The sequence below is a fragment of the Peromyscus maniculatus genome, chromosome 5, assembly GCF_049852395.1.
Source record: "Peromyscus maniculatus bairdii isolate BWxNUB_F1_BW_parent chromosome 5, HU_Pman_BW_mat_3.1, whole genome shotgun sequence".
NCBI classification, from domain to species: domain Eukaryota; kingdom Metazoa; phylum Chordata; class Mammalia; order Rodentia; family Cricetidae; genus Peromyscus; species Peromyscus maniculatus.
Window position 1 is genome coordinate 63599929 of NC_134856.1, and position 24415 is coordinate 63624343.

The following is a 24415-nucleotide window of genomic DNA, read 5'->3' on the forward strand; positions in this document are numbered from 1 at the left end:
TATTTTGTTCTTTTACGTATTTATTTAGACAATTATGGTCTATAAAGATTCTATATGAATGTTAAGTAGACTTTCTATTTATGCAAAATCCCTCTGGTATCCCAGGGATTTCTTCAGAGATTTTGAATCCTTTTTGTAGTACGGACATTTACCAACGTAAATCTGTGCTTACATTTCTACTCATGCAAAGTCTGTTTCTAGATGTGGCATTTAGAATTGAGTTTTTATTCTATTCTCTGGCTGAATTATATTAATTGTAAATTAGTTGTCTATATGAATTAAATATAAAAGCAGCTATGTATTTTCCCCACAAATCACATTACATATTCTATTTTATAGAAACATCAGCGAAATAAGACAATTGCAGATGACACCTATTGGAGTACTGATTATTGACCCTTGAAGTAAACACTGAAGACTTACAGGGCATTGTAAGAAAACATTGTTGAATACATTATAGCAATTCTCCTTTTAGAGCATGCAGGAAAGAGAGGGTGTGAAGGATGAAGGGAGTCTATCCGTTTACCTGGGTCAAGGTAAGTAGGGCACACTTAGGCACAGGATACCAAACTGTACAGAGCCGCAATCTCCCACATACACACGTATTCACTCATGGGAATCATGAGAACATGCTATGCTCACAGTACTGGCTGTTTGGCCCGTAGGTTGGAAGATGGATATTAGTAAAAAGCACTATCGAGAATGGTACAGAGTTCTCTCTCACACATCTGGATTGTAGTGACTCTGTTGTTACCTTTAGTGGGGTCTTTGTTTGTAGCATAGGTCAAACCAGGCAGATTATATAGAACTGTGGCATCTTGGTCATTTAAGTTTACAGGTTTTGGTGGCTCTGAAAAGTGAGAACAATATCAATAAATTATACTAGAAGAAAAGTCATTAGAATTTTTAAAAAGTTAAAATAAATCTTGATCCCCTTCTGAAGAAGTTCACTCAAGTTTACAATTATTCTAGATGCTGCAGCCTGGCCAGCACAAATCAGTTCTTTCAGAGTTCTCTTATTCTGGCTGTTTATGTTATAAAAGCGCATTGTAAGGGTGTCTGTTGAGAAAGAAAGAATGGAGCTGGTTTAGGTAACACAAAGCTGTGCTCATACTTTGAAGGGTGAAGAAGGTGGATAGTGATTTGGGAGACAGTCAGGCTTACATAGTTAATGTGATGGTGGGTGCAATTATTTCCACACCTAACAATACCCTTTCACAAACAAACAAACAAACAAACAAAACAAGAACAAACAGTGACAGAAGGAGGGTGGAAGAAGTCAGTATGCAGTCTGTACAAGGCTGAAACTATCAAAGAACTAATTTAGTTACTAAAAAATACATCAAATAAAGTACAGAAAGAAAGATTCTGTATGCGAATGTCAGAGTAATGTCAGTACTTCCAAAACCAGTAGGGTTATAAATAAAAGTACATATTCTAAAAAATAAAATTTCAGATATAGTTTTCCCTTGTGTAACTCTGTATCTTGAAGAAAAATGTGACATTCCCATGAGCAGTAATAGAAGAACAGAGGGAGTGATAGGAATACAAATATGCTATTTTTGGTGAATTCTATACTATTAGAAGCAAAATAATCTGATGAAAACAGTTCAGTATCCATTTAGTTGAAGAAAACACTAAAATACAGAATTATCAAATATCAGTTTTGATACTTGGATATAGTTTTTTTTAATGTTTTTATTGCCATGGCTATTAACTATAGTTATTCTACATGACTATTTGTGAGAACCTATGGAAATTAAAGCACACATGTTCTTCATCCAGCCACCCCACTCACATACTCTACTGTCTAACGTAGGAGAATAAAAGAGGACAGTGGCGTTGGTCACACTGCTGGTTGTCGTTGCAACAACATAAACGGAAGGCTTATATGCAGATTAAGTGTTATAGTTTATCGTTTGGGAACACAGCGCCGAAAGCTCAAGCTGTGAGATGAAGGAAACCAACCGGTTCACCCGAGCAGGGTAAGGGGATCTGTGAACAAGATACTGTTGTTGTGCAGGAAGACAAACCTCTCCGCCCAGGCTGGTGACGTAACTTAGCTGTTTGTCGGAAAGGGACTCACGGGTTTGAAAATTCTGGCAAGTAGAAACAACGGGAAAGGAATATTTTAATTCACACATCTGTATCACAGCATCTCCTTTACCTTCAGTCAGAAATTTCTTTATAGCAGACTTTGACTTGGATGGATCATTTGAAAGTTGAACATCTTCACCTTCTAAATGAGAAGTTTTAGACAGCTCTGAAAATAATGAGAACGACATCATTCAGCGACGATGGACATAAACTATTCCTGAGCACAGCTTCCTCCAGCTGTTGACACAGAGCAGTTGGCAGGCACTAGTGGACTGTCTGGTTTACCCTTGCCTGGCAGGTGGTGTTCTATGAACGTGCATTGTAAGAGTGCAAGTCAGGGACTAACGGAGCAGCGGAGGTCCTGTGGGCCTGAAGTCACCCTCTGCCTCTGCTGCCTACTTCTTCACATTTTTGTTTTCTCCTTTCTCTTTCTTCCTCTTCCTTTCCTTTCCTCTTTTTTATTTTATTTTTTCATTTTTGTGGTATTGGGGACTGAACACAGTTCCCTGCACACGCTGGCTGAGAGCTCCACAAGTGGGCCACCTCCAGCCCAACACTCCACACACTATTTATACTGAGATGGGGTCTCATGGCCAGACTAGACTTGAACTCTGTGTGTTGTCAAAGCTGACCTGACCTTGCGAATTTCCTCAGGAGTCTCCCAGGGAGCTGTAGTGCCAGGTATGGAACTCCGGGCCCAGCCAGTTATTCTTCCACGTTCCCTTCCCCTTCTGCCTCCCTTCCTGGCAATACCATTCCAGGAGGTCAAGTGTTTTTCTCATGGTAGTTGATTTCATGGCCCTGCTGGTGGTTTTCAGAGTGTCTCCCATTGTTTTTTATGTGTCTTGTTGTGGTTTAGCCTCAGACCTTTTCACCTTTGTAAAGTAATTCCTTATAGGACGCAGACACGGAGTCATGATCCCTTTCTCTGCATAGACTTTTGATTGCACTGCATTTTATTTGTCTTCTTTTTTACTAGCACATACCAATTATATACAAAATTATATCTTCCTTAATGTGCACACATTTTTAGCTAAGATAAACCCTAATTGGCCTATATTTATATTTTGACCATTTCTTCAATGCTAATTAAAACTATATTCTAAGCTGGATATCTTGTATATTTTTGCATACTTATTAAAAATATTATTTCAGGTTTGCATTAGCAAAGGTGACTAGCTATTACATTTTCAAGTGTTTATCTTATTTTGTTGTTTATTATTATTTAGACTGTTACAGTCTCTGATGTTTCTATATGAGTTTCAAAATGGACTTTTCTACTCTAGTAAGGTATCTAGGTAATTCTAGGGATTTTTGTGCAGGTTGTAGTTAATTTTTGTGCTAGTTTCAGCTAACCAATATAGTTCAATATTGTTAATATTTTCAATTCATAAAATCTAGTGCTGAGAATTATACAGAAATTTTTCATGTTTTTATTTCCATAACAATTAGAACAGTCCTTATAGAATGTATAAAAGAAGTGTCTATGGGTAGTAAAAGCATAGATCTTCTAAATATAAAGCCTCACTCATACACTCTATAGAGACAAACTAGCATAATAAAAATGTGACTAGCAGGGTATGTTGACACATATGTTTAATTCTAGCACATGGGAAGCAGAGGCAGTTCTAGGCCAGCCTGTCCATATAGCAAGTTCTGGACCTGCTGTGGCTACATATTTAAGTCCCTGTCTCAAATAAAAAAGGGATGATTTGGATTGCACACAGAGATGTACAGTTACTTGAAAAGGAACTACTGATAAGTGATATATTCTCATTTCAGAACATTACAGAGAAAATGAAACATATAAAACATAAAGGAAATTGATCAATTTACCTGGGTTAGAGATAAGGGGGTCTATGCATAGGGTTCTATTTCTATTTACAAAAAACCCAGTGGGCTCATAATATAGGCTGGCTCTTTGTTGGAAGAGGCCACACGGAAGGATACTGGTAGACAGGAACAGTGTGAACATAACACAGAGTTTCATTTTCAACACATATCGCAGTATTTTCTTTACCTTTAATGACTTTGATTTTTGGAGTAGAGGCAGGCATCTTCCGATTTTTTGGAAGTTTAATACCTTTTTCAACTAATTTTACAGGTTTAGGCTGTTCTGAAAAAGAGACTAAGGTTAAGAACTGGTACCGTAAATAAACTAATTTCAAATTTTAAAGGGGCAAAAATCAATTCATTATGTACATACTTTTTATCTAAACACATGTAAATCAAAACATAATTACATTACTTCCCCCCTTCCCTTTTGACCTCTAGGCCTTCCTATGTTCTTTCCCTCTGGATCTGCCAGGTGCCCCCAATCTTAAGTTAATAGCTTCTTTTTCTTGATTATTATCATCACATATATATGTAAAAATCTATAAATATAGTCTGCTGCATCTGTTTTTGTTGTTTGTATGTACACGGTTTCAGGGCTGACCAATTTATATATTGGATAAGCAATCAAGGGGCTCATGCCTGGGAGAGGCTGGTTCTTCCTCTCTTAGCAGTCATTCCTTTCCCTGCAGTTCTTAGTCGAGGGGTGAGACCCTGTGAGATTTTTTTCCCTCTTCTGTGCTAGCATGTTTAATGATATTGTCATTATTCAGGTCTTGGAAAAATCAATCTTAGTCTCTTCTAAACCCTCCTAACCCTTCAGTAATGTACATGAAGCAGTTTGACCAGCAAATTTCTGGTCATTGGTATTTTATGTAAGTCTATCATGATAGTGCAAGTCGGGGGCTGGGGAGAGAGCACAGCCCGTGAAAGGCTTGCCACACAAGCATGTAGACCCGAGATCAGTTCTCCAGCATCCATCTAAAGTTTGGGGCTGTGGCAGGTGACCGTAATCCTAGTGCCGGCTCAGCACTGGAGCTCCCTGAGGCTTGCTGTCCAGAAAATCCCACTCTTTGTTTGTTTTGGGCTCTGTTCCAAATGCACTAACTTTGTACAAGTTTTGTTGCGTTCTGCAGACTTTGAGACTGGTTAATTTGATTGGGTGATACTTATTTTTTGCAAGATTTTTTAAATAATAAATTTTATAAATGAAGAAAGAGTCTGTTTGAAAGTGGCAGAATATATTATAGGCATCAAACCTTGGCTTCCACAGGAATACACACACACATGCACACATGCACATACACAGGAACATGTACACACGTAACCACCCCACCACATCATCATAAAAGATTATATATAAGTAGAAAGGAAAAAGCAGCGAGAGAGGACCTGCGTGTCTATACTACCAGCACTTGGGAACTGAGGCAGGGAGATGGATCTGCCTGCCAGCCTGCCTGCCTACTAAGTACGACTTCAGTCTTGCTATACACAGCACACCTGTCTCACAAACCAGAGATGTTAAATGCAAATGTCAGAGAAAGAACTTAAAAAAAAACAAACAAACAAACAAACAGCAGGACAATAAACAAAACCCCAAGTGACTGGAATACATTTTAGAATAGTTTCTGTACATGTAAAGCTTTATCTGTTTTTTAAAAATATAAGGTAACATTCTCCTAATGAAAACTACAGAGAAGATAGAGAGATAATACAAAATACTGTTGTGTGTGAAAAGTGTAAAACAGAAAGTATAACAATAAAATAATTTCAATATCTTTTCATTCTGGGGCAAATGCTTAAATAAAGTACAACGTGGGTCTGTTCAGAAACTTTTTCTCAAAGTTAGCTGGCCAAATTTGCAAATTAAAAAATTTCTATATTGCATTTCTTGCACAAAAAACTTCCATTCACTGAGGCAAGTGTGTGTGTGTGTGTGTGTGTGTGTGTGTGTGTGTGTGTGTGTGTGTGTGTGTATGTGAACAATGTGCAACCGGGATTCTCCATCTAATCCAAAGTTGGATGCTCTGGCAGAAAACCATTTGTCCTCACATCGCTTCCACTCAGCACATGAAAGGAGACCATTGACCATTTTATCTCATCAGAAATCAGTACAATGTACTTTTGGGACTGAGCGGGCACCTTTATTGCACCCCTCACCCATTCCCTCCTCCAAAAAGGTAAAGCCTCCCTTGGGGAGTCAGCAGAGCCTGGTACATTCAGCAGAGGCAGGTCCAAGCCTCTTCCCCTGCCTCAAGGCTGTGCAAGGTGTCCCACCTTAGCTAATAGGCTCCAGAAAGCCAGCTCATACACCAGCGATGGATCCTGATTCTACTGCCAGGGGGCCCCTTAAGCAGACCAAACTACACAACTGTCTCACTATGCAGAGGGCCTAGTCTAGTCCCATGGAGGCTCCACAGCTGTTGGTCTAAAGTTCATGAGTTCCCACTAGCTTGGTTTGGTTGTCTCTGTAGGTTTCCCCACCAATATCTTGATGCCCCTTGCTCATAGAATCTCTCTTTTCTGTCTTCAACTGGACTCCTAGAGCTCAGCCTGGTGTTTGGCCGTGAATTTCTGCATCTGTTTCCATCAGTTCCTGGATGAAGGCAGAGCACAACTTTTGAAAGTCAGTTCTCTCCTTCTACTGTATGTATGTTCCCAGGATTGACTCAGGGTATCAGGCTTGGGGAAACAAGCACCCTTACCCATTAAGGCATCTTGCTAGTGCCAATTCAGTTCATTTTTTTTATGAGTATTTATTAATTGCACCAAGTGATGTGAAAAGCTTTAAATGCTTATTACGTCTAATTTTCCATATTATTTTCTTTTCTGACTGTGTCTTTGTGGCCAATTCAAAATCACAATATTAAATTTGCTATCATGTATGCTTAATCCTATGTTTTCTTTTAATATTTTTATAATTCAGTTCTCCCTTGTATTTCTTTGATTCATGCTGAACTATTTTTGAAAATAGTCCAAGCCTAGGTCTCAGTTTTATGCTGCTGTTTAGGGATATCAGTTTTCCCAGCACTGTATGTGGCAAACTGTCATTTTCACTGAGTGCAGTTGGTACTCTTAACCATGCAGTTTACTTCTGGATTCCTTCTTCTATCTCATGGCCTACCTGGCATCTGTCTATATGTCAGAACCATTGATGCCTGTGGCTTGGTAGCATGTTTAGAATTTATGAAGTATGACTCTTCCTAAATTGTTCTTTTTACACTTTTTAAGATTTCATATGAAGTTGAAAATGGACTTCATTTTTTTTATATTATATTTTATTTTTTTATTTTACAATACTATTCAGTTCTACATAATAGCCACAGATTCCCTTGTTCTCTCCCTTCCTGCCTCCCTCCCCTTCCCCTCAGCCCACCTGCCATTCCCACCTCCTCCAGATCAAGGTCTCCCCCGAGGACTGGGATCCACCTGATAGACTCAGTCCAGGCAGGTCCAGTCCCCTCCTCCCAGATTGAGCCAAACGTCCCTGCATAAGTCCCAGGTTTCAAACAGCTATCTCATGCAGCGAGCCCAGGACCTGGTACCACTGCCTAGATGCCTCCCAAACAGATCAAGCCAATCGACTCTCTCACCTATTCAGAGGGCCTGATCCAGTTGGGGGCCCCTTAGCCTTTGGTTCATAGTTCATATGTTTCCATTCATTTGGTTATTTGTCCCTGTGCTTTATCCAACCTTGGTTTCAACAATTCTTGCTCATATAAACCCTCCTCTTTCTCACTAATTAGACTCCCAGCGCTCCACCCGTGGCCTAGCTGTGGATGTCTGCATCCAGATTCCTCAGTCCTTGGATGGGGTTTATGGCACAACCATTAGGGTGTTTGGCCATCCCATCACCAGAGTAGGTCAGTCCTGGCTGTCTCTCGGCCATTGCCAACAGTCTTTTGTGGGGGTATCTTTGTGGATTTCTGTGGGCCTCATTAGCTCTTTGTTTCTTCCTTTTCTCATGTGGTCTTCATTTACCATGGTCTCCTACTCCTTGTTCTCCCTCTCTTTTCTTGATCCAGCTAGGATCTCCCGGTCTCTTTCCCTCGACCCTCGCCCTTCATCGCTCCCACTCATGTCCAGGCTGTTCATGTAGATCTCATCCATTTCTCCGTGTCTTTCTTGGGGTCCTGTTTTCCAGGTAGCCTCACTGGTGATGTGAGTAGCAGTCCAGTCATCCTTGTTCCACATCTGGCATCCTCCTATGAGTGAGTACATACCATATTTGTCTTTCTGAGTCTGGGTTACCTCACTCAGGATGATTTTTTCTAGATCCATCCATTTGCCTGCAAACCTCATGATGTCATTGTTTCTCTCTGCTGAGTAGTATTCCATTGTGTATATGTGCCACAATTTATTTATCCATTCTTCAGTTGAAGGGCATCTAGGTTGTTTCCAGGTTTTGGCTATTACAAACAATGCTGATATGAACATAGCTGAGCAAGTGCTCTTGTGGTATGATAGAGCATTTCTTGGGTATATGCCCAGGAGTGATATAGCTGGATCTTGGGGGAGATTGATTCCCAATTTTCTAAGAAAGCACCATATTGATTTCCAAAGTGGTTGTACAAGCTTGCATTCCCACCAGCAGTGGAGGAGGGTTCCCCTAGTTCCACATCCTCTCCAAGCTTTTGTAGAGTAAAGGATACGGTCAACAAGGCAAAGTGACAGCCTACAGGATGGGAAAAGATCTTCACCAACCCCACATGGGACAGAGGACTGATATCCAGAATATATAAGGAACTCAAGAAATTAGACATCAAAACGACCAACAGTCCAATTGAGAAATGGGCTTTAGAACTAAACAGAGAATTCTCAACAGAGGAAACTCAAATGGCTGAAAGACATTTAAGGAATTGCTCAACATCCCTAATCATCAGGGAAATGCAAATCGAAACAACTCTGAGATACCACCTTACGCCTGTCAGAATGGCTAAGGACTTCGTTATTTTTGTGAAAACGTCTTTCAAAATTTTATAAGATTTTTCCATAATCTTTCCATCACTTTCTGCAGTTTTGAGATTTACCAACATAATTCAATGTCTGCCATGGTTTCAACTCATAAAAAGTCTAGTGCTGGATACAGTAATGAGATATAATCTTCTTAGGCACATGGCACAACTATTTATTGTACTTTTCAGGAAATTATTAGGTAACATATTAAAATTAAAAGCATACATGTGTTCTTAATTCAACAATACCTTTTAAAAATTATTTCATAGAAGCATAATAAAAATGTGCAAAATATTTATAACGCCATTGATTGTGGTCACAACAGAAAAATAAAAAAAAAAATAAAGGCAATTCAGTAAAGGAACCATTGATAAGTGTGGTATACTCTCATTCCAGAACATCATGCAGAAAGTGAAAGGTATGAGACAGGAAACAAATCTAATGACTTGTCTGGGTTATATGTAGGGGAAATCTATGCACAGAATCTTATACTATAGGGGACCACAAAGCCTGCTGCACTTGTATCTATTTGCAGGGAAGCGTGGGCACACATGTGGGGCTTGTAACATTGGCTGCTTGTTGTAAGGGGCCCACAGGTTTGAACATACTGGTAAATGGAATAAAGTTTTATTTCACATGTTTGTGTTACACTGTCTTATTTTACCTTTATGGCTATGGGTGTTTGCAGGAGAGTGTGAAGTGTGCAGATTATCTAGAAACTCAAAACTTTTCTCAATTTTTAGTTTTCTTTTGCTCTGAAGCCCAAGAACAACATTGTTAAATTATACTAGGAAACTATTTTCACTTTGAAAAAATTCAAATAAATCTTAATCTCCCTGTAAGCTACAGCTTTCTGACACCATTGTCCGTGGTTTGGGTAAAGATCTAACACAGCTAGAGGGAACTCATGAAAGTTGGATCAATGACTGTGGAGCCTACATAGGACTGGACTAGGCCCTCTGCATGGGGAGACAGTTGTGTAGCTTGATCTGCTTGGGAGGCCGCTTGGCGGTAGGATCAGAATCCATCTCTGGTGCATGAGTGGGCTTTTTCGAGCCCACTACCTAAGATGGGACACCTCATGCAGCCTTGAGGCAGGGGGAAGGGCTTGGACTTGCCTCTACTGGATGTGCCTTGCCTTCTTGTGGGTGGGAGTGGAGGGTGGGTTGGGAGGGGGAGGCTGGGGAGGTGGGAGGAGGGAAGAGGGGGATCTTTGATTGGAGTGTAAAATGAATGAAAAAAATTTCTTAATAAAAAATATAGGAAAAAAATCTGACACAGCACTGGTATATTCGGAGTTTCCCTTTCCTTTCAGAAAAAGACATCATAAGAGTGCAAGTCGGGGAAGTTACAAAATCTCTCCCTCTTTCTCTCTCTATCTCTCTCTGTCAGTCTCTCTGTCTCTCTGCCTTTCTTTTTCTGTGCATACATAGCTCCCTCCTAGGACTTTGGAGGCTGAGGCAGGAGGATGAAGATTTGGGGGCCACTCTGACCTATGTCATGAGTTTGGTGCCAGCCTTTCTATGTATGGAAAGCCCCTGTCTCCAACAAACAACAAAATGACTTTCATAGACAAATGTCAATGAGAGTACCTTTTTAAATAATTAGGATAATAAATGAAACCACGAGGAGGTGAATAACGAGTTTCAGATACAGGTTAATCTCCACATACGGCTGCACTCTGTATGAAGGTGACATTTGCTGAAGAAGTGACACAGGGCAGGAACGGAGGGAGAGGAACCGACAAATGCTATTCTGAGCTTGCTTGAAAACCACTACAAAACAAGGTACACCAAGGAAAACGTCCAGCAAGTATTTACTTGGAGGCAAACGCTTTAATACAAAAGCAGAAGGTGTGGTAGGAATGCTGCTTAGTCCGGCATGCACCAAGGCCCCGGTTTAGTACTGCTCTGTATAAACGGGGCACTGTGTTTAATGCTTGTAATTCTACTCAGGACATAAAGTTGGGTAGATCAGAAGTTCAAGGTCATTTTCAGTTACAAAGCCAATTCTAGGCCAGTCTCAGAAACATGAGAGCCTAATTCAAAACCCACACAGGAAACAAAACAATGAAACAACAGTAAAATAGTCAGTTATATTTTTTTTGGCATAGAAATGAAATGTTCTACTTATTACTACACATTATCTGCTTGAAGAATATACACTTGGCATTGTCTTTTAGAACCCAAAGTTTCAATGTCTGACAAAAAAGAAAAAAGAAAAAAAAAAAAGATCGATTCTGGAATCATTTCCATTCAACACACAAAAGGATACCAGCATCATTTCTCTCTAGTCAGAGTAAACATGTCAAAGTGGGATACCGAGACTGAGAGGCCAGCTGTGCTGTGAGGGGCGGGGCCATGGAGAGAGGGCTGCTCAAGCCTGCTGGAGCTCAGGGGATGCTGCCGTCCTTGTTAATAACAACATTTGTTTTTATTTGTTTATTCTCTTACTTTTGTTTTTCTTGTTTATTTGAAATCCTGAGAATTGAGCATTGGTGTTTCTGTATGCTGGACAAGTGTTCCACCGTTGAGCAACAGCAATCCTGAGATCCTATTCATTTTCTTTGGGGATAGGTTCTAGGTTTTCCAGTCTGGCCCTGACCTCGCTCTGCATCTAAGGCTCATGTGGACTCAGCCTCCGCAGTAGCTGGCATTATAGGTCTGGGCCACCAGGTCCATCATATTTCTTCCTTTCTTCTTCCTCTTTCTGCTTCATTTCTGATATCAGCCATTCATAACGTGCTATCTGACTGTAGTTTAGGATGAATTTCCAAATGATTAGTGATACCTTCCTTTTTATTATTATTATTATTATTATTATTATTATTATTATTATTATTATTATATCCCTGTGTTGTCATAACATCTTAGGAGACATGTCTATTAGAGCAGTTAGCTCAGTTTTACCAGAGTTTTGTTGTTTTACATTTAGATTTCCAGTAATATGTGTTTTCATATTTTACCTTTTTCCTTCTATGTTTTTGAGGCCATTGTAAAAATGCAAATCTTGTGTTTTCCCTGTGTTTTCTTGTACTATTTCCACAGTTTAGGTCTTACTTACAGGTATTTGATTTGTGTTGAGTTATTTTTGAATGTAGTTTATGCTCAGGTCCATGTTTTGTCTTCCTGATTAGGGATGCTCAGTTTCTTCTGCATCATCTGTGGTAGAATACTTTTTCCCACTGTGTGGTCTCGCTGCCCTTGACCATGTAGTTGAGGGGAGGTCACTTCTGGGATTTGTTTGCTATTTCATTGGTCTATATGTCATCATTTTATCTGTCTGTATGCCAGACTTTTTTTGGGGGGGGTGTTTGGAAGGGGCCACACAGATGCTCCTGGGCTTCTCTGTTTGGGGCTACACATAATAAGAAGTTATTAAATTCTATCTGTGTACTTTTCTGAATTCCCTGTTGACACGATGGATTTTTCCTTTTATTGAAAATAGATTATTTTCTCATACAATATATCCTGATTATAGTTTCCCCTCCCTCTACTTCTTCCAGTTCCTCCCCACCTCCTCTCCAGATCCACCCCCTTTCTGTTTCTCATAGAAATGAACATTTCCTAAGAGGTAGCAATCAAACATGACAAAATAAAATATAAGAAGATGAAACAAAAACTACAATTTGAAGTTGGACATGGCAACTGGACAGGTGGAAGAGTCCCAGGAGCAGGCATGAGAGTCAGAGATCCACTTGTTCCCACTCTCCGGAGTTCTAAAAAAATGTGAAGCTAAAAGTTGTAATATCCATGCAGAGGCCCTGGTGTAGAGACTTGGAGGCCCTGTGCCGCTGCTTCAGCCTCCGTGAGCTCACGTGCACCTTGCTTAGTTGATTCAGAGGGCTGTGTTCTCCGGGTGTCTCCCATCTCCTCAGGCTCTTACACTCTTTCCACCTCCTCCTTCAAGGGGTTCCCTGAGCTCTCAGGAGAGGAATTTGATGGATGACTGAATAAGTATGTGCCAGACTTACAATGTCTGCAGCTTGGCAGCATGTTTGAAAATTATCAAGTGTGGCTCTTCCTACTTAGTTCTTTCCCAAGATTATTTAGAGGAGTATGGTCTCTGAAGATTCCATCTGAATTTTAAAATCAACTTTTCTGTTGCAAGAGGTTTTTGCAATTCCTGGGACTTTCCCCAGAGTCTCTAGATTGCAACTCTGTGGTACTGGCATCTGAACAGTATAATTTAATATTGTTTATCTTTCCAATTTATAGGTAGTCAAGTGCTGGCTAACATATCTGGAGACAGAATTTTTGTGCATTTGTTGGCAAAAGTATAAACTATAATCTTTCTCAAAAGTATTTGGGAATATCTATTAAAGTGTAAAAGATATCTTTAAACCACAAATCCTACTTAAACTATTTTACAGAAATATCATCAGTGTAATAAAAATGTATACAAAGATATTCACTACATCCCTGATGGAATTGCAAAAAAAAAAAAAAAAAAAAACAAAAAACAAAAAAAATAACCACTAAAAATTAAAGGTCTTTCAGTAAGAACACTTGATTGCTTCCTGACACATTCTTATTCAGAGCATCATACTGAAAGTTTGAAGGAAATCTGCCGGTTTGCTTAGATTAAAGATGAGGAGAATCTCTGTATAGGTGCTGTTTCTGTAGAGTACTACAAAGCCCTCCACACAGTTAACTGCTTGTAGGAAAATGGGCTCCTAACACGGGCTATCTGTTTGAGGGGCCACAGGCTGGGGACATTGGTAAATGGGAGCAAGGAGAATGGAATGTAGTGGCACATTAACACATCCGTACGTTATACATCTGTACATTACACACCCACACATTACACACCTCTATGTTACACACCTCTACGTTACACACCCGTGCCACATACCTGTATGTTACACACGTGTGTCACATACCTGGGTTGCAGGGTTGCACACCCATGTCACACACCTGGGTTACACACCTGGGTTAAAGTGACTCCTTTACCTTTAAGTTTCTGCTTTTTGATAGAAGACGCCGAAGGACGTATGCTACTTTGAGACTCAGCACCTTTTTTCTTTAACTTTCGATGTTTAGATTGCCCTGAAAAATGAGAAAAATGTCATTACATTTTACTAAAAATAAACTAACTTCATCCTTTGAAAGTTAAGACCAGTTTTGTGCCTCTTCTGAACACAGTGATTTTTGAGGAGGCTGCCTAAGCAGCACGTATAGATGACTTTGCCTTGCCTGGTGGTTACAAAAGTGTACGTCTGCATACATCAGGAAAACTGGAGCAGAGAGTTGGGTGTGTTGGCACATGCCTACTCCTACTTCTGCCACATGGGAGGATGATGCAGGTAACTGGAGACTTGGGGACCAGGTTGGCCCAAATAGTGAATTTGATGCCAGCCTTGCTGTACATAGCTTGATCTTGTCTCAAATAATAAATAATAAAATTGGAGGGCTGAAGATTGTTCAGTTGGTGGAATACTTGCCTACTACCCATAAATCCCTGAGTTCAGTCCCCAGCACAATGAATACCAGGCATGAAGGTACATAGTTTATATTCTCAGCACTTAGGAGGTGGATGCAGAGAGGTCAGAAGTTTAAGGTCATTGTCAGCTACATAAGGAATTGGAGGCCTGCTTGATCTATACAAGACTGTTTTCAAACCTCTTCCCCCAAATTAAAACCCCCAAACAAAAGAAAATCCAAAATATAATAATGAAAATAGTTTCAATGTTTGCCTACTTGAAAACAAATGCTGGAATTAAAAAGCAGAATCTGGCCAGCAGGAGTGTTTTTATATCAACAATATATTTCTTGCATAAAATGAAACATTCTGTTCTTCCACTCACTAAAGCGAGTGTCTGTGTGAACAATGTGCACCTGCTGCTCTCCCTCAGATCCAAAGTTGGATGCTCTGCTAGAAAACCACTTATCCTCACATTGTTTCCATCCAATACACACAGGAGACCACTATCCTTTCTCTCTAATCAAAGGGTCAAAATGTAGAAAAGGGTCACTGAGAATGAGGGACCACCCCGATGCAAATGTCAGGGCTGTAGAGGGGAGGCTGGCCGTTCAAGCCTGCTGCAGCTTAGGTGACACCATGTGATCCTGGTCCCAATTTTAGACGTCTCAGCCAATACTTGTTCTATTTCCCTTTTCTTCTTCTTCAACCTAGGGCATCATGTATGGTAAGCAAGTGTGATACTACCGAGCTACAGCCATGGCCATCACACATTTTATTTTATTTGTCTTTCTCTTGGGACAGTGTTTCACTCAATTGTCCTAGCTGACCCTGAACAAGCCATTCTTGTCTCAGTCTCCGAAGCAGCTGGAACTGCAGGCCTGTGCCCCTAGGCTGATCTTTTCACATTCTCTCACTTATGTTCTTCCTTCCCTTCCTGATAACAGCTGATTAATGGGTGTGCGGGGTTCTACCACTGACCCTCTCCACGGAGTTAGCGCCAAAGGTCAGTGGTGCCTACCATCTTCTCTAGGGTCCGCTTACTATTTGAATACCTCCTCAGGAGTAATGTCTGTGCTGATGCCCTTCCCCAGTTCCTCCACTGAGAAGCCTCGATACCCTTGACCATGTAGGTGAGAGCTTAATTTTGGGATCTCTGGTTATTTCACTGGCTTGGGTCTCATTTGTGTGAACCATAGTGTCTCCATTACTGTAGCCTGGAAGAATACTTGGGAAATGTAAATTGACTCCTCCTATTGTGTTCTTCTTTTAAGATTTAGAATATTATGGTCTCTAAAGATTATATATAAATTTAAAGATGGCCCTTTCTATTTCTGTAAAATATTTTTGGAATTCTAAGAAGTTTTTAGTCTTTAGATAATGTTTTGTTGTATCAACATCAAAATAACATAATTTTATAATGTTAATATTTTTAATCCATAAAATGTCTAGTGCCAACTAACATACGAGGTGATGTATTTTTCATGGATTTACTGGCAAAACTATTAATGATCTATAAGTATTTTCAAAGTATTAATCAATATCTGTTTCAATTAAAACCATGTGAACACTTATTCCAACAATACCATTATACTTAATTTTATTTATTTTACTTTGTGTGTGTGTGTGTGTGTGTGTGTGTGTGTGCTTCTGTGGTGTGTGTATGTGTGTACATGCACATGTGTCTGCATGCTAGTGTGTATCCCTGAGTGTGCTCTTATGGACGACATAGGTCAGTGTTGAGTGTCTTCCTTTATCACGTTCCTCCTTATCTGTTGAGGTAGAGTCTCTCATTGAACCTGGAGCTCACCATTTGGCAGATTACCTGACAAAGGAGACTCCAGGGTCTGTACTTGCTCTGGGGTTGCAGATGTTCACCACTACAACCTGCTTTATGTGGGTTAGGGAGATCTGAAATCAGGTCCTCATGCTGTGCGGCGAACACTACCCTATGAGCCGAGCCATGCCCCCAGCTCTACTCACTCAAGTTTACAGAAACATCAACACAAGCAAGCATAGGAAAAATGTATGAAACGATAGTGATTACAGCCCTAATAAATAAACATCATTAAAAAATGAACCATGGGATACACAATGACATGACATTTTAGAACATCAGGCAGAAAGATGGAAACACCAGTTCAACCTGATGTAGAGGTCAGGACTGTCTATTCCTAGGGTTCTATGACTGTACAAAACCACCAAGCCACGCATGCTTGTGTCTATATACAAAAAAGCATGGGGACCATATGTTGGGCTTGTATGGTTCTTTGTTGGATGGGGCCACAGGACTGAGAATTCTGGTGAATAGAAACAGTGGGAATAGACTAGAATTTAATTGCATGTATTTTTTTTTTACCTTTATGTACATATTTTTTTGAAGATGTGATTGAAATACGCAGCTGATTTTCAAGTTCAGTTTGTTCCTTGGATGTACTTTTTGGTCTCGGATCCCCTGAAAAATGATGTCATACAGTTACACAAGAAGTAAACCAATTTTAACTTTTAAAAACATAAAATAAACCCCGGCTAATGCACAGTTTCTTTTTTTCTCTTATAAATTTAGATAAAACACAAAATAACTGCAATGTAAGAGTGCAAGTCAGGAAACTCAAGACTAAATAAAACTGTCTTTTGGAGGGAGGGGGAAGCACCTTGGCACTTGACATGCTCGGCGTTGAACATCTGGGGGTCCACCTGACCTAAATAGTGAATTTGATGCAAGCATCATTATATACACATTGTGAAAAAAGAAAGAAAGAAAGAAATGCTATATAAAAACACCAGAAGAACATCTTTAAAACCATAGCGTGATATACAATCCCATTGGTCAATGAGTTCTGTGTTTTAGATGGGATTTTAGCTTTAGGCAGAACAATTTTTACAAAGAGGGTGGCATTTGTACAGTGAAAACTACAGAGAGAAATGCAGAGAGGGACAATGAACACTGTTAGGAACATATTTTTAACATCATAATGAAACAGATGCAATGAAAATGCTTGACTTTATTTGAGGGCAAATCCTGAAACAAGGAAGCAGAATATTTGCAGTTAGACAATAGTTTGTCAGTGTTAATGGGCAACAATTATATGAAAATGCTGAGTTTCCATAGTCAAGTCTTCCATTGGTTATGGCAACTGTCTGCATGAAAAATGCCCTGCCTCTCATTGGCTTCTAGATCAAAAGTCTAGCACTCTGGTAGAAAACGATTTAGCTTCATTTCCATTCTAGACACAGCAAGAGAACATGACTTCTCTCTAGCCAGGGAAATAAAAGATATACGGTGTATGCTGTGATGAATGGATGATATTCTGAGTGGCTGGTTCATGTTCTTAGTTGGTGCTGCATATTCAGAGTGGATGGTGCACATTCTGAATAGAAGGCGTGCATTCTGAATAAGTGGCGTATATTCTGAGTAGGTTGTGCATATTTTGAGTGGATAGTATACATTCTTAGTAGATGGTGTATATTCTGACAGAGAAGTCAAGTGTGTTGGAAGTAACAAGGCACTTGGGCTTGACTGTTCGGCTTGTTGGGGTTCACTCAGGTGATGGCACTATTTGCTAGAATGTGGGACATGTGGCTGCATGTTGATGTAACTAACCGTCTTATTAAATAAGAAACACAGAAACAATGTAAAGGAGAAAGCTGAGAGGTCAGAGCTCAGAGCTAAAATCTCACCCTTCCGCCTGCGGTGTCCCAGCTTCCCGAAAGAGAGCTACTTTCTGTCTGTAAGTCAATTTTCCAGTCATTCTGCCTTCTCATTGGTTGTAAACCCAAACACGTGACTGCCTCGTCACTGTCTGAATGTACAGCCCCCTAGGTCTTAAAGGCGTATGTCTCCAATGCTGGCTGTATCCCTGAACACACAGAGATCTATGGGATTAAAGGCGTGTGCCACCACCGCCACACTCTGTCTATGGCTCTAATAGCTCTGACCCCCGGGCAACTTTATTTATTAACATACAATCAAAATCACATTTCAGTACAATTAGAATACCACCACAGCTGCAGGATTTTGTGTTTGGCCTGTTGAATTTTGGACTTGCTTCCCTCCCTTCTTCAGCAACAGCAATGTTGATTCCTTGCCATTTTATGTGAAAGGCTGTAACTTGCTCTTTGGTTCTATAGGTGCTCGCTGTTAGACGTCTGACCTGCATCTCAGAAGATTTCTAAGTGATCTTGTCATTGTTTGTTAGTCTACGGCAATAGTTCAGACTGGACTAAATGCCTTTTTCATTATAGGATGGCCATGAGCCTCTGGAAGGCCTATCGTAGAATGTTAAGTCTGAAATGAACACTACCCACTGGTTCATGGCTTTAATACCTGTTACCTGGTGATGGTGCCAATGTAGGAGACCATTGAGCCCTTCACTGTGGTACCTAGCTGGCAGAGTTGGCCTCTAGGATAGCCTTTGAAGGTAAAAACCCAGTTCCTATTCTGCTGCTGCTCTCTGCTTCCTTTCTGCTCCAATCAGAGCAGTTCTGCCCTCTGCTCTGGATGGTGATGGAGCTTTTTGGCTATGTCTTCCTTGCCATGGTGGACTGAAACACTAATCAAAACAAACCTTTCCTAACTTACATTGTTTGTTTCCAAGTAATTTGGTTCCAGTCACAGGAAAGTCAATAATATTCAGACTATATGGTATTTTTTTTTGTCTTTTGTCTGTTTCTTTTGGCAGTGTTACCACTGATATCTAATACCTTCATTCTTTGACTTGTGCCATAATAGAGTTTACGTCCTGAAGGTTCCATAGCTTTAGAAAACAGCGCCACCAACCGAGGAACAATTCAAAATATGAGCCTAAGTCTGACATTTCACATCTAGCCCAGAATGTTCTAGCCAGGCCCCTAAAAGCTTTGGCTGAGAGCAGGAGACCCAAGTTAGAGGTGAAGCTCGGCGCAAATCAATGGGGAGCAGTACTGTAGGTGATGATGGGGAGCAGTACTGTAGGTGATGGGGAGCAGTACTATAGGTGATGGGGAGCAGTACTGTAGGTGATGGGGAGCAGTACTGTAGGTGATGATGGGGAGCAGTACTGTAGGTGATGGGGAGCAGTACTGTAGGTGATGATGGGGAGTAGTACTGTAGGTGATGATGGGGAGCAGTACTGTAGGTGATGATGGGGAGCAGTACTGTAGGTGATGATGGGGAGCAGTACTGTAGGTGATGATGGGGAGCAGTACTGTAGGTGATGATGGGGAGCAGCACTGTAGGTGATGATGGGGAGTAGTACTGTAGGTGATGATGGGGAGCAGCACTGTAGGTGATGATGGGGAGCAGCACTGTAGGTGATGATGGGGAGCAGTACTGTAGGTGATGATGGGGAGCAGCACTGTAGGTGATGATGGGGAGCAGTACTGTAGGTGATGATGGGGAGCAGCACTGTAGGTGATGATGGGGAGTAGTACTGTAGGTGATGATGGGGAGCAGTACTGTAGGTGATGATGGGGAGCAGTACTGTAGGTGATGGGGAGCAGTACTGTAGGTGATGATGGGGAGCAGCACTGTAGGTGATGATGGGGAGCAGTACTGTAGGTGATGGGGAGCAGTACTGTAGGTGATGATGGGGAGCAGTACTGTAGGTTATGGGGAGCAGTACTGTAGGTTATGGGGAGCAGTACTGTAGGTGATGGGGAGCAGCGGCTCAACCCAGAAACCATTCCATGTGTCTGCAAGGTACAGGCAGACAACTGGGCCCAGCTGGAGCAGCTCGGACACGTGAGGGTGTGCCACTGAGAAAACGCTTGTCTAGTTTCTCAATTTTTTTTTCCTGTCTTCTGGATCCTAGGACTTTGCTCATTGTTTTGAATTGTCCTCAGCCATCTGATATAATTCCTTCTATGTCACAGAGGAAGAAAAGAGGTCACATTTCCTTCACTCGTATTCCTCTTTTCTTTCCCGGGGAGCAGGCCCAAACTTTTTATTGCTAAATATCCTCTGCATGTGCTTCCAGCAAAAAGAGATGTAATAAAAATAGCAGCCCGGTCAACTTTTTCCTTGTTACTTTTGTTTTTCAGGAAATTTTATGGTATATGTATTTCTTTTAGGTACTAGGGTGCACAGTACACCAAAGAAAACTCATCTGTGTTATAAAGGAGTTCAATACGTGCAGGGCAATCCCAAAATGCTTCTGCAGTAGCTCACACAGCCTTGAATATTAATGGCATCAGATGGAGGAGGAAATGGTTGTGAAATGATAAGGAAAGGGGGCCACACAGCTGCTTGTCTTCCCACCTCCTCTGTTCACCTTTTCTGTAGTACACTCTGCCTGGGACTGCCAAAAAGAGGGATGTGTATGGGAAAGGAAGAGGATTATGGGCTTATCCTAATCATCCTCAGGAGCTACCGTGCTGAGGAAGAAATAAAATCTCTGGGAAGGAAATGGAGATCCAACTTCACTGTTATGAGGAAGGAGGAGATGTGGAGGGGTGCCCCCTCACCTTCAGAACGAGCGTGTGCTGGTGGAACAGAGTTCGGTGCATGCCCACTTGTATTTGGCTAAATTCTGTTCCAATTAAAGCTAATATGCTTGATCATTCCCATATAACAAAATCTTTCAGTAAATTAATCCGGTTGCACACAGACATTATTAAACATTACCTGTAATCTTTCTGCTGTTCATCATCTGCTGAAAGGTTGCAGGGATGCCTGAACTTCCCCTAGATGTCCTATAAAGTGGTTTTTGGATTTCATCCGTATGTGGCGAAGAGCTTTCCATGTTTTCTTCTAGAAAAATTATAGATTATTAGCTATAAGATACATCACATTTATAGTTGCTTCTAATGGTCACTGTAAATTAGATGCCAATAAAAATGAAGTTAAAGGAATGTAGATAATTAAAAATATTTGGAGCTCATTAACTTAATTAAGAATATAAAGACATACACTGCAGAGGAGAGTTTTAGGGAATGGTAAGAGTCTGTTTCTGTGATACCCAATACGGGCAAGCCTTCCGGAAATAAGGAGCATTTGTTGTTGCCCAGGGATATAGTTCTAAAGAAACTAGAGAATAATAGTTAAGAATTATGTTTCGTTGTTTTTTGTTTGTTTGTTTAGTTTTCTTTGTTTTTGTTTTTGTTTTTTGTAATGAAGCTGCAGTTGCTGGTACTGGGTCTGCACAAAACTTGGGCCACCAACAGCCAGACACATAAAGTGGGACAGGCTTAATCAGATCCACCCCTCATTACTGGGGAGTTCAGCAGGCTCTGGTTAAACCCAGTGGACCATGAACCAAAACAAGGAGACAGAAACTGAGCTAAGGGACTTGAAGGGAGGACAGCAGTCGATGGAGATGGGAAGGGGTATGGCAGGACATGGGTGAGAGTAATCAGTGCATTCTATACATGTCAAAGGAGAGAGTTAATCAATAGACAACTTTTCACAGAATTCAGAAAATATACAACTTAAAGAATGTCTTTTGCTCTTGAAGCTAAGGGGATATCACAGAGAAGGCATGGCCAGAACTACTGAAAGAAGGTGCCCTGGGTGCTCTCGTCTGGACATGAGATGGCCCTTGTACAAAAACCTGTCTTTTGGTAAATTTCATCTCTACTTAAAAAGAAAAACGAGAGACAAACAAAAGTGACATGATGCTGGATATTAAACTCAGTATGTCAAATAAAAAACTCCCATGAGACAGCCATTGTGGGACTACCCTGACCACTGAGGCACCCAGCTTGGCTGGCCTGATCAAGCCAGTGAGCAGCAACCATTGTTTCTGCTTCATGTTTCTGCCCTGACTTCCCTCAATAATGATTTGTGATCTGCAAGTGGAAGCCAAATAAACCCTGGTCTCCTCTAAAGTCCTTTTAAATTTGTTTCTCAAGACAAGACTTCTTTGTGTAGCTGTGGAGCCTGTTCTGGAACTCGCTCTGTAGACCAGGCTGGCTTTGAACTCACAGAGATCCACCTGCCTCTGCCTCCCGAGTGCTGGGATTAAAGGCATGCACCATCACCGCCCGGCAAAAATCCTTTAGATAAATACAGTGACCAGGTTTATCACAGCAATAGCAAAGCAAACTGGAAGAGCATCCAAGTATCAGTGTGTTTTGTGGGAGCACAAAACTAGAAGGGTAATCCTAAAATTTCACACAGAGGCACAGATGACTGAGGGTATCTTGAGCAAAAAGAACAACACTGTAAGCCAGATAAAGTGGGGACACCTGAAGTCCCAGCACTTGGAAGACTGTGGAACAAGATCAGGAATTCAAGGCCAGTCCTGGCTACAGTTAAGTGCAATGGACACAGGCTACATGAGATCTTGTCTCAAAAAACAAAACAAATTCCCCAAACTGCACATGAAAATAACAACAAAAAAGAAAAACAATCCAGACAGATCTGGAGATAACTACACTAAACAGACTTCAAGATATTATTAGAGGCTATAGAAATAAAGAAGATTATGATTTTGTCATTAAAACAGACAAACTGATGGAACAAAATCTATGCCAAGAAACAGCCCCACACATCTGCAGCCAGAGGAAATGCTCAGATCACATAGTGGAGACAGTCTTCCCTTGGTGAGGGTTGCTGGGGGAAGAGTGAAACCAAACACCTTACTTTTTCCTCAGTTACAACAATCAACTCCAAATAGATTGAAGACTTAAGTGTAAAGCCTGCAATTTTGAAGGAATTTGAAGAAATATAAAAGACTGTGCTTCTGGACAATAGAACACACAAAGAGATTAGGGCATAGCTCGGGGTTGAGAGCTTGTCTAGTCTGTACAAGGACCTCAGTACCACAAATGCTTGATAGCCCTATCATATGACCCGGCTGCTGTACACTCTGATGAAATGTTACAGATAATTATGCAGCTAAAAACATTTTCCTCTAAAATTGTTGCTGCTGTCAATATTAATTTTAATAGCCCTTTAGAAAACCAGACTACAAATATCTTTTAATATTAGGAACCTGTATATATTTTAACAGGAAATCTCAAATCTGGGTTTTTTTCCATGCCAAAGAAATAAATTCACCAGTGTGTGTGTGTGTGTGTGTGTGTGTGTGTGTGTGTGTGTGTGTGTGTATGTGTGTGTGTCCATCTGTCTGTCTGTCTGTATGTATGTATGTATGTATGTAGGAAAATATTTGCTGGGGGCAATAGCCTTTAAAATTCAATGACCTTTAGTGGCTGAATAAAGCATTCTAAACTATGAAATGTTACACTGTGAACAGAGAGAACAAATACAAGCCATTTCATTTTCAGGCACCGGGGAGTTCTCAACAAAGCAGTTAAATAAAAACGTAAGTTGCAAAAAGGATTAATGAAAAGGCAGACTTCTGTACTATTTCAGGCAATTAGATATTGTTACTTGTCTTGTGTACTCTCTTACCTTGACTGGCCAAGAAGGGTGACAGATTGATCACTTTTGTTGGAAATTTCTTTGGTGGCTGGTACTTGGTGGTAATGGTTTCTTGAGGTTTGATTTTCAATACACCCACATCTGAAACAAAGTTTGGAAAGGAAATTTGCATGATGGCTGTGAGTATTCACAAATTTTGTGCCAAACTCTGTGTACTCATCTATATTTTTTCATTCATATTTTTCTTTCCCATGCTTTATCAAATGTTCATTATCTATGACTTCAGTTTCTATAATGCCTTTCATCATTTTCTCTTTCTTGTCTTTATACTGTGCCCCGGGGTAGTATCTCTCTTAATTTGGACCTGTACCCCCTCCCCACCATGCTCATTCTGCATTTGATCTGCAGGCGGATACAGTTAGAAGGCTAGTTTAGAGAAAAAAAAAAGCTTTGTGCATGAACTGCTGAATCTCTCGGTCCAAACTCAGCCACCAGTTGTTAGATTCAGTTGTCACGAATTACACTATCGTAAAAGCAATACATGTGACCACAGAATGGGAAACAAACAGAGCGAGGCTGTGTGGTTTGGACCAGTGACATCAGAAAATTAGGAGGCTGAAGCAGGATGATCACAAATTCAAGGCCAGCTTAGACTTCAGAGCAAGTTAATAATGGCCTGGACAACTTAGCAAGACGCTGTGTCAAACACAAGACAGAGAGAGAGAGAGAGAGAGAGAGAGAGAGAGAGAGAGAGAGAGAGAGAGAGGGAGGGAGGGAGGGAGGGAGGGAGGGAGGGAGGGA

General features: G+C 40.7%; 1 protein-coding gene across 19 annotated transcripts in view; it reads right to left on the minus strand.

Annotated features, from left to right (window-relative positions):
• Positions 1-24415, minus strand: part of Ccdc7 (coiled-coil domain containing 7) — a 194331-nt gene that overhangs the window by 38971 nt on the left and 130945 nt on the right. For 10 of the 19 annotated variants that reach the window (XM_076572384.1, XM_076572376.1, XM_076572375.1 and 7 more), the window contains 7 exons: positions 23645-23755; positions 20912-21037; positions 16667-16762; positions 13839-13934; positions 4118-4208; positions 2168-2263; positions 755-850 (listed from right to left, as the gene is read on the minus strand). Coding sequence is in view for 14 of the 19 variants with exons in the window: in XM_076572376.1 (XP_076428491.1) it covers positions 4204-4208; positions 13839-13934; positions 16667-16762; positions 20912-21037; positions 23645-23755 (434 nt within the window). In the remaining 5 variants the exon portion in view is untranslated. Of the gene's footprint in view, positions 1-754; positions 851-2167; positions 2264-4117; positions 4214-13838; positions 13935-16666; positions 16763-20911; positions 21038-23644; positions 23756-24415 lie in introns of all 19 variants that reach the window. The other 9 variants (XM_042277896.2, XM_076572371.1, XM_076572372.1 and 6 more) reach the window with 2 other exon arrangements.